Here is a 13,559-nt window from a genome sequence, read left to right as displayed (position 1 = left end):
GTTACACATGTATATTTTAGCATAAAAAGGTGACTTTTCAATGCAGTCTTTTATTTCTTGTGTTTATCACATATGTAGAATTTTGGGGTGTTTTACCGATTTTTCAATAACATATATGATAAGTGATTATATAGTAGATGGCTATATCTATATTGCATATCCGTCTTAAAAATAAACATTAAAATCCAGTATTACAATCTTCCTAAGGCATAGTTTGGGAACATTTGATTAAATTGTGTCTGATCATATGAACCATTCTTTATGTTGTTTTTCATAAATAAAAAAACATATGCTAAATAATGTTTACGTAATAATGATCAAATATTAATTTGTAGTAAAAAACGACCTAAAGTAGTAGGTGAAGTTTTTACTCCAGTAATGTCTTTAGAGTGGAACACGTTTATCAATTTCAAATGATAACCCACCAAAGTATGAAGTCATAAATAAGAGGTCTTATGACACAGTCATTTGTTTTCTTGTTAAATGGCATTCTCAGTTTCTGATGTCATCATTAAAACATATCTTCATCTTTATTTAAAAAAATGAAAATTAGGAAAAACACACACATTAACCATGTCCTAATTTCTCTGTCAATCTGTAAAAAAAGCCATCGGCGTAATTTCGAGTCTATATTTATATGTTGCATTACGTACAGTGTTAGAGTAAATAAAAACGTCTAAATACAAAAATCGAAAGTCAACAGGGCAAAAACTTACGCTTTGGATTTGTGTGAAGCCAAGAGGCACAAAGTTAGTCATGCCGAAAAAAATGTTCATTTTCTACAATTTCTCAATTCACTACTAGCTGTAAGAACAAACATATGTTTTTATTTTTAAGATTTTTCGTATAATAGCAAGAAAAAAGGGGCTTGCCCCTAATATAAGGAGCCAAAAGACTCGTAAACTCAATTACAAATAACTTAAAAACGATCAATATTTTTGTAAAGCATTGAAGAAGCAAAGTTGTTGACCATTACAATATCCGCAAATTACTACCATGCACATTTAGCACGTAATTAATTAGTTTTTTGGGGTAAAGTTATTACATTACTGGCCGATAACTACTGAAAGTGACCATTTACTGATAGCTTTTTAAATTACTGATATTGTACAGAAACTGCTGAGAATTGCTTGATATTTACTAATAAATTTAATGCTGTTAGTAATAAGTGTTGTACTTATTTATTATTACTGATATTGTATACTATTTATAAAAAGAAATCACGCTATCACGTTAAATTTGAATTATACCAATTCAATAATTAAAAAATAATATACTGGGCTTTGAATTGTCAAATTCATTCTATCAGTAATTATCAGAACCCTCAGCAAAATCGTCAGTAGATATATCAGTAACTATCAGAAACAGCAGTAAAATATCAGTAATTGTCAGAAATCATCAGTATACTATGGCACTATTAGTACCTTTTTAACCAGTAGCAGATTTCTTCCACTGTTTCGAAACAGTTGCTTACGGTTTCAAAGGCCCGGTTTTAGTGGAGCCTGCCAAATAAATTCTATTATAAAAAAAGGTAACCAAAAAGAAACCATTTCAACATTTGACAAAGAGTTTTAAGTTTATGACGAGAAAACATATAATGTGCTGCGCCCTGTGTTTCTTATTTTAAAAGTACACACCTAGGTGTATTCTTCATTGTAATATCAACGTTTTTAAGGGGAGAGATATTTATTAAAAATCTCGGAATAAAAACCAAGTGCATATACATCATTTCTTAATTCTTGATACCATGCATAAATATAATACAGCTGACTCTCCAAAAAAGATATAATAGCTTAAAATTGCTTGACAATGCGTCAAAAGCTAATTTTTTCTAAACATTTGTCTCTACTCTTGTGTGTTTCGTGCCTAAAAATGCAAAGCAAAGCTTTGAATATATGTTTTATGTTTTAGACCACTACTCATATCTGTTGTAAATGATTTATTTTAACAAGATCAGAATAGCGTAAGAGACACATTTATAATTTAAAAGATATTCTCAGTTGTCTGTGTATGTGTTTTAGAGGTACTTAAACGATGAGATCATCTAATTTTTAAAAGTATTACAAAAAGAATTCTGAAGTTTGTCATATTTTAATGAAAAAAAGATCTTCTCTTTTTTTTTATTCGAATAAATCTCATTAAAATGCCCAAGCTATTATTGTAAATTAGGGTTTTGTAACAGCAGTTATATATGAAATGCTTAAATCAATTTTATAAACTTTGTAAACTATTTGCAGCGATAATGATATTTAAAGTACTGGCTGTTTTCAAAAAAAAAAAACCAAGAAAAAAAAACCAAAAAAGGAAACATACCATAGCTAAAACAATGCAAAAGCTTGTTATATTGTAGTATGGGATAGAACATTTTGAATATTTAACTGATATACTTTAATAAAATAATTTATAGTGATATTTTTCAATTTTTTAAATAACAGCTAGTGTTTAAATGAGCTGTTGCGATTGCAATTTTGAAATGTCAGAGCTAGTTATATTTTTCAAATAATGCCTGCCTGTTAATAAAAGAAAAATAAAAAGATCCTGTATGAATAATTTATAACAGAAAATGAACTTTATGGTACACTACACTCTACAAAGACTTAGGTGTTATATTCTGACAAAATTGTTTCATCTATTGTTACATTATTACGAACAAGAATTACATTCGTACAAACAAGGATACACGTGTCATTTGACATTTGGTGTGTCCTGTTCGAACATTGGGAACTACTTAAGGCACTAACGATTATTCTTTGATGTAAAAACCGTATACCGTTCATGTTTTCCTCAGTAATGGGTTACAAAAATGACTGCTGTCATGTTTATTGACGATTGAAATGAGGAAAAATTTGGAGGAATAATTCATCAATACAGGGGGAAACAAAAGTTTGATTGGCTTGACGACATTCCACGGAAGATGTATACGTCAAAATTAATTGTTGGTTAATTGATTACTGATATAATTATTTGAGCATCGTTTAAAAATACCTCTGTTCTATCAAATGACTAACCTATGTATCTAAATTGCTGAAATTTTGAACTTTTATGGGTTCACCCTGTCGATATTACTTTTTACTGGACTTATGTGTATATGTAAAGTTTTGTTTATTTCGTTTATACATATTTACAATTGTGTCAATAAGCCTAAACTATTTTGATCGGTATTATTTTCCATAAAATATAAATACATGGATAAGGTGTATATGTCTTTAATTGAATAATCAAAATGATAGTGAACATGGTATCAAATTAGGTTAATGACTGTCATCTCAGGAATGCTGAAAATGTTTTTACTTTTCGTTACCGGACAAAGGTGGATGTTTTATATCAACTTTTGACACTTACAATCACATCTAATGAATCAATAACTATGTCTTTTATTTTTCTACAAATAATAAAAATAATCATATCCGGGAAATAAACGAGTAATTCATAATTGTGAACGTCAATTTAACGAATAAGTTAGGATGATTTTTTTTCAAGTCATAAATTATTCCGGATGTATAGTAATTTTTTAATTAAAGTACGGACACAAATACCAATTTAAGAATATTTTATCATTTGTTATGGGTTTTTGTATTACAATTACTCATGGATAATTGATATTTAATTCTGAATATAAAGAAAGAAACAAGTGATTTTAGATAAAACTTCTCAGTAGTCAAACATTAAGAAAAAACAAGAAAGTGCAGGGATATGATTTTTCTTGGCACACTAAGCAGAAACAAGATTTATTAATGACTTCAGATATAACATGCATTATAAACCTCCCCTAGGGGCATTTTGCTCACGCCATTAAGCAATCCCATTTTCTTTCTGACGTTTCTTGTTGTTTTACGCTGAGAGACTTTGACTTCCTCATTTGATTTGGTTTGATGTATCTTTGAATCATTACAAGTTCAAGATAGTTCCATTTTCTCTAAATAAGTTAATATATAAACAACAAATCTCGCCTAATCTCGTGGAGTCTCGTCTCGCTTCCGTTTAGTGGATTGACAAGATGACCTTTTTTTCTACTACTACTTCATAAATTAATTATGGCAAAATACCACAGACTTACAACCACCACAGTTTCAACTACAACAGAAAGTCTGCAAAACCCTTTTCCTCCTTTTGAGACTAATAGGTAAGTTGTTTTACATCAAATTTTCTCTCTCAATATCTTTCAGCTCATGCATGAAAAAATAATCTAAATTTACAGAAAATGCTGCACTTTGTCATTAATCGCCATGCTAGGTTTCTGATATGTCATCTATAAACGTCGTTGATTGAAACTGTTTGCAAGTGCACAATTAATGTTTGTTAGTACACACGATCATTTTTACGACTTGTTTACATAAGGCTTGGTACGATTAAGGTGTGTGCTATTATTTCCCCCCGACTCTTTGGGAGAAAAAAAATTCAAATTAATCATCTGCCTTACTTAAAAGTTGTAGTGGCATTTTATAAAAATATTAGGTCATGATGCTTTATCTCTTTTTTTACGTTCTCAAGTTTTATCGAAAGATTACAGAATTTAACACTTTGATACTTGGCTGATAGATTTATAACATGTTTGTAAGATTTAAAGGCGTACTAAACAAAATAAATGTTTTCTTTTTGCCAAAATGATCGTAATTTTAACTTTTCATGGGAATATGTTTTCATTTTTTGCCTTTAAGAACGGGTTGATTAGAAAAGCATAATAATGGGGAGCAGATGTTTTTTTTGTCTTAAGTATTAATTATCAATAAATAAGAAGACGTTGAATGACATCCTTATAATGGTATAATATTTCCTTTAAAAAACCTTAACAATTCTTATATACTATTACAAAATATAGTGAGAGTGATCATGAGAGTACGTTCATTTTAAAATATTGTAAAACATGAATTATAACAATCTATGTATAAGGACCTAATCATCCTCTCTGCCACAAATGATACCTCATCTATCAACCTTATGGTTTTCGTCCAATTGCAGTATTTAGTACATGTTTCTTAAAATGGTTCTCCTGGTTTTTTTTCTTCTAAAACTCGCCTTCTTGCCCCTTTTCACACCTGGCTTTCTAACTTTTCGAACCAAAAAAATTCTGCTAAAACTAATGCTGGGTTTTGTTCTGATAAAAAAATATTCATGATTGCGAGAAAGGAAATATAACTACACGATTAAAGCATGATGCATACTTTATTTAAATAACAACAATGTGGTTCTGAATATGTGTGTTATAAGTAACTGTCAAATACGGAATTCCCTGTTTAATGATACAATATATATCTGGTAAAATACATTCTAATCCTAAAAAACAACGAATTTCCAAAAGAAAACTAGACCTAAATTTTATCCAAAACAAAAGCAACTAAAAATTACTTTGCTATGAAAGGGCTTGCACTGGTAACATGATTAGAAACAGATTTATCTATACAATACTGGTTTATTTGTTTTAATTTCAAGTAATCCACGAGTAGTGATAACGTTTATCGGAGATCAACAATAAAAGTAAAGTACAGAAAATGTTTCGTACAAACCCAATGTACATACATACATTGTAGGGAAATTTTGATTTGATTTTTTAAAAAAAAGGACTAACGTTATATTAAGTATGGTCTATTATCCTTTCCCAAATTTAACCAGTTTTTAAATTGATAGTGTTGTATAAAAATAAAATCTCCATAAATCACTGTACCTATGATGCCTATCACTATTTTGTTAATTTTAGTCATTATTACTCATTTCTTGTTTATCTATGACGTCATCTAAGCTCCCCATTCCCGCAATTTTGCAACAACATAAAATGAAAAAATTGTCATTTTTTTCTTTATATATAGCAGTCAGAAGTTTAGAGTGTAGGTCTGCTCAAGTACGATTTTAACGTACGTTTTTCTTCCTATAATTATACACATCATACTAAAAATGGTACTTGAGCAACCCTGAGCTCGATGTTTCCCATTCGAAAAACCATCGGAATTCAATATTACTCATTCCTTGTTTATCTATGACGTCATCTAAGCTCCCCATTCCCGCAATTTTGCAACAACATAAAATGAAAAAATTGTCATTTTTTCTTTATATATAGCATTCAGAAGTTTAGAGCGTATGTCTGCTCAAGTACGATTTTAACGTACGTTTTTCTTCCTATAATTATACACATCTTACTAAAAATGGTATTTGAGCAACCCTGAGCTCGATGTTTCCCATTCGAGAAACCATCGGAAAACCATCGGAAAACACCCATATTTTATTACAAGACATCACTTTATTAAAATGAGACAATTTGCACGACATCATTTCTACATTATGACGTCACTGTGGTAATGACTTTTTATACACTTATTTTCAATATGATTTAAACTATCTGCAACCTTATTTTTAAAGATCTTCAAAGATATTAAATTTTGGGGAGTGAAAAATGCATTACACCACACAAGGTCCCTTTTCCATGGGTAGAACGAATCTAACGAGATGTTCCTAAACATGAGAAGTACTTGTCGAATTTTAAAAGTGCAAGAAACGCTTGCAACTATTTGATATAGGGATTGGCAAATTCCAGTGAGGCCCAATTGATCATTATAAATGAGTTTAACATAAAAAAGAAATGTAAATATTAGATTTTCTCCTGTGTATGTTAAAGTGGATAAAAAAATAAATGACGCCTAAATTTAAGTATAATTGCTTTTTTAAAAATAAAACATGATGTTTATCTGTTAGTCTATAATTTGTGAAAAAAAAACAATAAACAAAAAACACTTAACAAGGTTAAAAAATAAAAACAAAATAACAAACATTAACAATGTCCAATGTTTCTGGCAGTTTGAGTTTATAAACAAGAACAAGTTTTAACTATGAAGTACTGATTGTGAAGAAACAATATTTGTTTCACAATCAAAAACGTCTTTCTTTTGTGATATATCGGATTAAAGCCACAAAAACCACCAACGTTGAATTTAAAAGGTACACAATAAATAAGGGAGGAAAAGAAACATATTGATCATTATTAAGTTTAGAAAAAAAAATTTTTTTTGCGGAACGAAATTCGCACAATTTTTCAACTTTGATGTGTGAATATTACATATCTCAAACTCCCAAAAAGTAAAACATTTATCTTAATCCAAGAAATAATTTTTAAGGGGTAAGGATCGATATGGTTTAGATAAAAAATAAAGTTAGTTTATCCGTACATTATGTTTGCTTTCAACATAAAATCGTGTTTGATCATTTAAAGGATAATAAGGTAAGATAATTTATCTAATCAACTTTTGACCTATACATATTGTATCTTCAAATTTCAGCACTTAATGTTTAATTTAATGAAAGCATATATAGTACCATTAAAACCAAGAAAATGCTATTAGCCTTAGGTGACTCACTACACCGTGAAATATTTTCTCGAATCAGCAAAAAATGACTTGATTATGATGGATATCATAATGGATAAGAAGTATTCAAGTCTAATAGGCAAAAGAATGTGCAGTTATGGATAAAAAAAAATTACATTTTCAAAAATCTTAGTCAGTAAACATCAACAAAGCTCCAGGCGGAATCGAACTCATGATCTGCAGTTTAGAAGCCAGATACTTTAACCACTGAGCTACGACGATATACAACCCAATCCAACGATATAAACAATTTAACAAAACATATAAATCGACATCTTGTGACGTAGTGTCTTAAAAGTATAAGTCTAGGTGTAGTGAAGTACCTTAATTTGCATAACTTCATGATATATTTTTGTATTGTATATAGTTATATTTACATTTCTAATGCTAAAAAGAATTTTAAGATATCAAACATATTTGAAAATGAAAAACACTAAATACTATTTATCTGTATTCATATCGAATTAGCAAGAAGAACCTTTAACCAATTGGTATTTAAAATACAATCAAAAGCACCATGGCACGATGCTTGGATGTTTGTTTGCATGAAAAATATTTTCTGAGTTCTGTATCTTTTACAGTCTTTATACATTTTATACAACTCGGAAAAAACAGTTCTGAGATTAAAACATAGAAAATAAAAAATGGTTACTACGCCCCTAAAAGAATTATAATACAAAAATTTTAAAAGCAATTTTACATTTATTTTTGACTAATCGTTGATTTATACGAAATGCTTCGATCAATTTTTAAAAAAATATTTTCGACCCATCGAAATTTACCTGAAACTTGCATTACAAAGCAATAAATAGAAAATTACGCACCATAAATAAAACTAAGAATTTGCCATTAAAATAACTTGCATATTAATAAAAAGCAAGTGATCAGGCGATGCATTATAGTTCTGGCTGGCTATTGTACTTTTAGTTAGTAATACATCCAACACTCAGCATTTGAGTGCATTTCTAAAGCTAAGCGATCAAACACTGTTCTTAATTAAGATTTTACGAGGTCCTCTTATGCAAATTTGCCATTTGTAATTTCCATTCTGCATAACAATTTCATCGTCTTAAAATACTGTGGATTTATTGCGAAGGGAATAACTTCTTCCTTTCCATTTCGAAAGAAAAATGGGGAAGAAGGTGACGTGTTTTAATGAAATGTTTTACAATTAATTTATGTTTAAATGTTTTATTTTATATAGATTGAGACGGGGAAATTTTGGAAGGAGTGAGAAAGTTATTGCAAAAGTGCCGAAATAAATTATGCATATTAAAATGAAATACTGAAGAAAATTCTGTTGGATATATACATCCTGGATTTTGTTTTGCATAAATTCCATGCCAAGTTAATATTGTGTACAGTTGTGAAAATGAACATCTTAAATGTTAATGTTTTTTACATCGTCATGGCATCAACGATCGTTATCTCTAATGGTGGATTATTGGTCAATGGCAGCAACATATGTTCTTTTCCGGAGTGTAAAATAAACGTAGATGGAGAAAGGACTTCGGGGTTCTCTACAAGCGACCAATCACCAACCAACAACATTGAGAAAAAAGTAGTTATTGAAAATAATTACAATTGTTCCATTAACACAACGTCATTGTTTGGTCTTTTGAACGTAAATACTGACTATGGATTGATTTCCTTTGAATGTTTATCGGCTGTATGGCTGCAGTTTTATTCTGATGAAATACTTCCGAACAACGTTACTTTTTCGACCATAAAAATTTCAACATGTCGTTTCACTTTGGATTCCTATTTTGTGTTGAAGAAGAACTTCGGCAAAATTAGCTCTTTAGCATTAAAGGATACAACAATATCCGTTCAAAAAAATCCCTGTGATAGCATTCATTCGAACAAAGATATGTGTGGCGTGTTGTCATCTGTAAACTTATTTTCCCTGGAAGGATCAACATCAAATTATGTACAACATAATCTCACGTTTCTAGTCAGTTGTCCCCATTCATATACTTCAGTTAAAACGCTATTAATGCAAGGTATTCCAATGGATCTACGAACAATATCCGTTCTTGAAAAAAAGTTCCCAAATTTGCAGAGGTTGGAAATTTCGTATTCAAACATAACAATGCCACCAAGGTTTCCATGGAATGAAGAAAATGAATATTCAAAAGAAAACATTTCAAAAGATTTAAAAAGTGCCAATCGGGAAAATACTGTATTTGACAAGAAATTTACACCTTCACTAACGCTAAAAAATAATAACATACGCGATTTAAGAAATTTTGCATTTAACGGAAACTTGCTAATATTGGATTTGTCTTGTAATGGACTTCGACATATTAATGAAACTACTTTCACTGGCCTTATGGAGTTGGAACGTTTAAACCTGAGAAATAATTCACTGAATACCATTTCAAGGAATTTATTCAAACTGCTGCAGAATTTGCAACATTTGGATTTGAGTTCTAATAACCTAAAAGAAATTTCTAAGGAGGTATTTTCGGATACCAAGAATTTAAAGTACTTGGATTTATCATATAATAAAATCAAAACTGTCGAAGAAAATGCGTTTGGAGGATTACCTAATTTAGAAGAAATAAATTTAAGATCTAACGAAATAAAGCACCTGCCAGACAATTTGTTTATTGCCGCCTCTTTAAAGTTGAAAAATATACTCATTGATATGAATCCACTAGAAAACATTCCTTTATCTATACTTTACATTCGAACTTTGGAAAAAGCGAGTTTTCGGAACACAAATATTCACCTACGTAATATCAACGAAATGTTGTACAGAATAAATTGGTATTCTCTACAAATGAGTGTAATCACATCTTCACCAGGTACTATAGATAAAGTATTTTTCAAAACATCAGAGAAACTCAGAATAATAGATCTGTCTGGATCAAAACTTGAAAATTTTTATCTGGCACCGCTGGAAGGCTACAAAGAGTCTGGTTCAATCGTGCAAATGAAGAATAAAAAAAATGTTGTTCAAAAAATCTTTCTGTTAATTGTCAAGTACTTTGAATTCATTTTAGACGGAATCAAATTCACGTGTGATTGCAGAATCAACGAGTTTAATAGGATTATCCTTCAGGCAAAAGAACGTGGTGAGTTTTCCGGAACTGAATATATTTTTCAGAAATTAAAATGTTCTACGCCGGACGAAATGAAGAATGAACTGGTTGTCAATATCAAGGAATCAGATACTTACTGCAAAAAAATTGTTCCACATTGTCCATATAACTGCACTTGTTTTGAGCGACACGTTAGTAAGGTTATCATCGTTGACTGTCGGAATCGTGGTTACTTCTTCCTTCCGAATCGACTTCCAAATGGAATTCTTGATATATGGTTTCAACATAATAACGTGTCTGTTTTGGAAAATGTTGAATACTTAAATCGTACACGACATCTTTCACTTTCGAGCAACCAAATTCACGAAATAAAAACTAAAGCATTGGATCGAATAATGAATCTTAAACATCTTTTCTTGGATTCCAATAATCTAGTGACGTTACCACGAGAATTACAGAAGACGAACATAGATTTCATCGATATCAAACACAATCCATTTAAATGTGATTGCAAGTCACTTTGGATGAAACACTGGATTATAAAGAAATCAAAATATATCTTGGATATCGCAGATGTTACTTGTAATGTTGACAATGAGAGCGAACAGGGTACAAAATTCATCAATATTCCAGACGTTGACTTTGTCTGCATTGAAGATTATGACTCTATTAAAGATGGCATCATCCCAACCACAGCAAGTACACTTGCAGTTCTGCTTAGTTTGATAGGAATCTGTTTGTTGTATGTATTTAGATTTGAGGCAAAAGTTCTTACATTTCTCTATTTGGGCATCCATCCATTTGATTTGGATGATGATGAAGGCAGAGAACCCGTGGATGTTCTTGTTATTCACGTTCCAGGTTTAACACAGTGGGTGATGGACAACATAGTCACATATCTTGAAAAGCAAAAAAGTCAATACGTCGTATGCGAAATCATGAGGGATTTCATTCCAGGGTTTTCTTTTCAAGAAAATATTTCTAGCATCGTAAAAAATAGTAAACGACTTATATTGGTGGTGTCTCCAGAATTTTTATTGGAAGGACAGATGTTAAAACTTATATGGAACGAAGCACAAGAGAAAATTAAAACCTTACGACATAATTATGTTGTAACCGTGCTTTATAACGTACGATTTAGAAAAACAACCAACAAAGAAATGGCACGATTTGCTAAGAATAGTAATATTATAAAATGGAACGATAGATTGTTTGGTCAAAAACTTCTTTATTGTATGCCTGTTCATAAAGGATTCAGTGATATCGATGTGAAAGATAAGAAGTTACCTAACATACAAAACTGTGTTATGAACATGTACGGTGACATTACATTAAGACAAGAAGTTTACGATCGCCATGTTTTTATTTCATACTCCGAAACAGAAATCAACTGCATGCTTAACGATATTAAACCTGTTCTTGATGAAATAGGTTACACTTTATGGCTTCCCGACCGGGATTTTATACCAGGGGCATCAAAGGAAGAAAATATTCTCAAAGCAATTGACAGCTGCCTTCACACACTATTCTTTGTGTCAGAGAACCACCTGCTAGACGAGTGGTCAGTTTTCACTTTTCGAACTGCTTTTGAAAAATCTTTAAGGTCCAAAAGTAATCATTTGATTGTTATTTTGAGTGAAAATGTAGATATCGACGAGCTTGACGAGGAAATTAAAAATCTTGTAAGTACTCACGTAATTCTGCAAATCGGTGAGGAATGGTTTGTGCAAAAACTTTTGAATTCTTTATCAGATGCTAAACCTTGTGTACGATGTGTCGAGGATGAGGCTCAAATAGTAGAAATATTTAATTTTGAAAACGATATCCAAAGCGTAACAGATAGCATGTTGTTTGAATCATCAGAAGATAGTGACACTGACGTTAATAATGATGATGACGTTATAGAGAACAACAGAGACGAAATTAACGAGGATGAGGAACTAAAGGAAGAGGCTGACAATGCACAAATCAACATTGTCGTCGAAAATAACTTTGATGTACCAAGCGATGATACTAGAAGTTGCAGTTTAAATATGAGTGAAAATGAAAGTATACAAAACACTCGTGAGGACAATTCAAGCTTGTCATACGAAGAGAATAGTGAAATAGATTCGTCCTCAGATACCGACGAAAGTGAAGACGAAAACAAAATTAGGACTGAAGTAAATCAAAGCAGCATTCACTTGAACGTAAGTGATGAAACATTGTTATGCGGCAAGTCCCTACAAATGAACATCAAAGACAGTATGTGCTTGAATGTTAAAGAGGAGGACGAAAGCTTGTCGGACATTCAGAATGTCAATGTATTTGAGGTGAGGTTAGAAAATCATGGACATACTGACATTCCGTATTATGGACCTCTTAGTTGTGCTGTCAGTTGTGAACATTACCAAATAACAGCTCCTCATAACCCTTCTAACTGTGAAGAAGTCAGCGACAGTGACAACTATACTGACTCAGAAAATGATGATAAAGAAATGTAAATAAGCTCATAACCGTAAATACAATATCTGTACGTTCATGTCTGACAAATAATTGTTATAATAAATTATTATTTTATTTTTGTATAATTTTTTAAAGATCTCTGCATGCATTCTAGGTCCATTCAAAGTTTTCTCTGTGATAATGAACCAAGAATTCTTTTATTTCGGGGAGGATGATACGACAACAGATCCAGTAATTTAGCTTCTCTGTGAACTTTTAAGAGGGTGAACAAGATTTGAGAAGATTATATACATGCATTTGTAGAGAAAATGTGTATTTTGTCAGAATTATGAAATCTGTGCGATAAATCATACTTAATCAAATGATAATTTTCATTTATAAGTTATTCAAATACTCCTTAGGTTGATTATGTAAATGCCATCCAAATTAACCGAACTTATACTCGGTCAATGCTGAAGTGTAGTCTCCTCGTGTATTAATACGACGTTTAATTGCATTCTGATGCTCTGGCGTCATGGTTTTAATGGCAAAACTACTTTTATGAAAATAGCTCATTTTCGTTGTAAGACTAAAATTTGTAAAATTATGTTGCATGATAAAAAAAAATAAAAAAATAATTCTCTTGTTTTGTTTGGACTTTGGTATAAAACGTGAAATTTTTTAATCCATACTGACTGTTATATGTCCGTTAGCTTACCATTGCCTTAATATTGCT

General features: G+C 30.9%; 1 protein-coding gene across 1 annotated transcript; it reads left to right on the top strand.

Annotated features, from left to right (window-relative positions):
• Positions 1-3,831: 3,831 nt before the first annotated feature.
• On the top strand, positions 3,832-12,958 carry LOC105344175 (toll-like receptor Tollo). Its single transcript, XM_011451846.4, has 2 exons — positions 3,832-4,123; positions 8,557-12,958. Exon 2 carries the CDS (start codon positions 8,725-8,727, stop codon positions 12,880-12,882), a length of 4,158 nt encoding a protein of 1,385 aa, XP_011450148.3. The 5' UTR covers positions 3,832-4,123; positions 8,557-8,724; the 3' UTR covers positions 12,883-12,958.
• Positions 12,959-13,559: the final 601 nt, after the last annotated feature.

This window comes from Magallana gigas, chromosome 8 (genome assembly GCF_963853765.1).
Source record: "Magallana gigas chromosome 8, xbMagGiga1.1, whole genome shotgun sequence".
NCBI classification, from domain to species: domain Eukaryota; kingdom Metazoa; phylum Mollusca; class Bivalvia; order Ostreida; family Ostreidae; genus Magallana; species Magallana gigas.
Note: the sequence above shows the minus strand (reverse complement) of the source record. Positions and strands in the feature narration are given on the sequence as shown.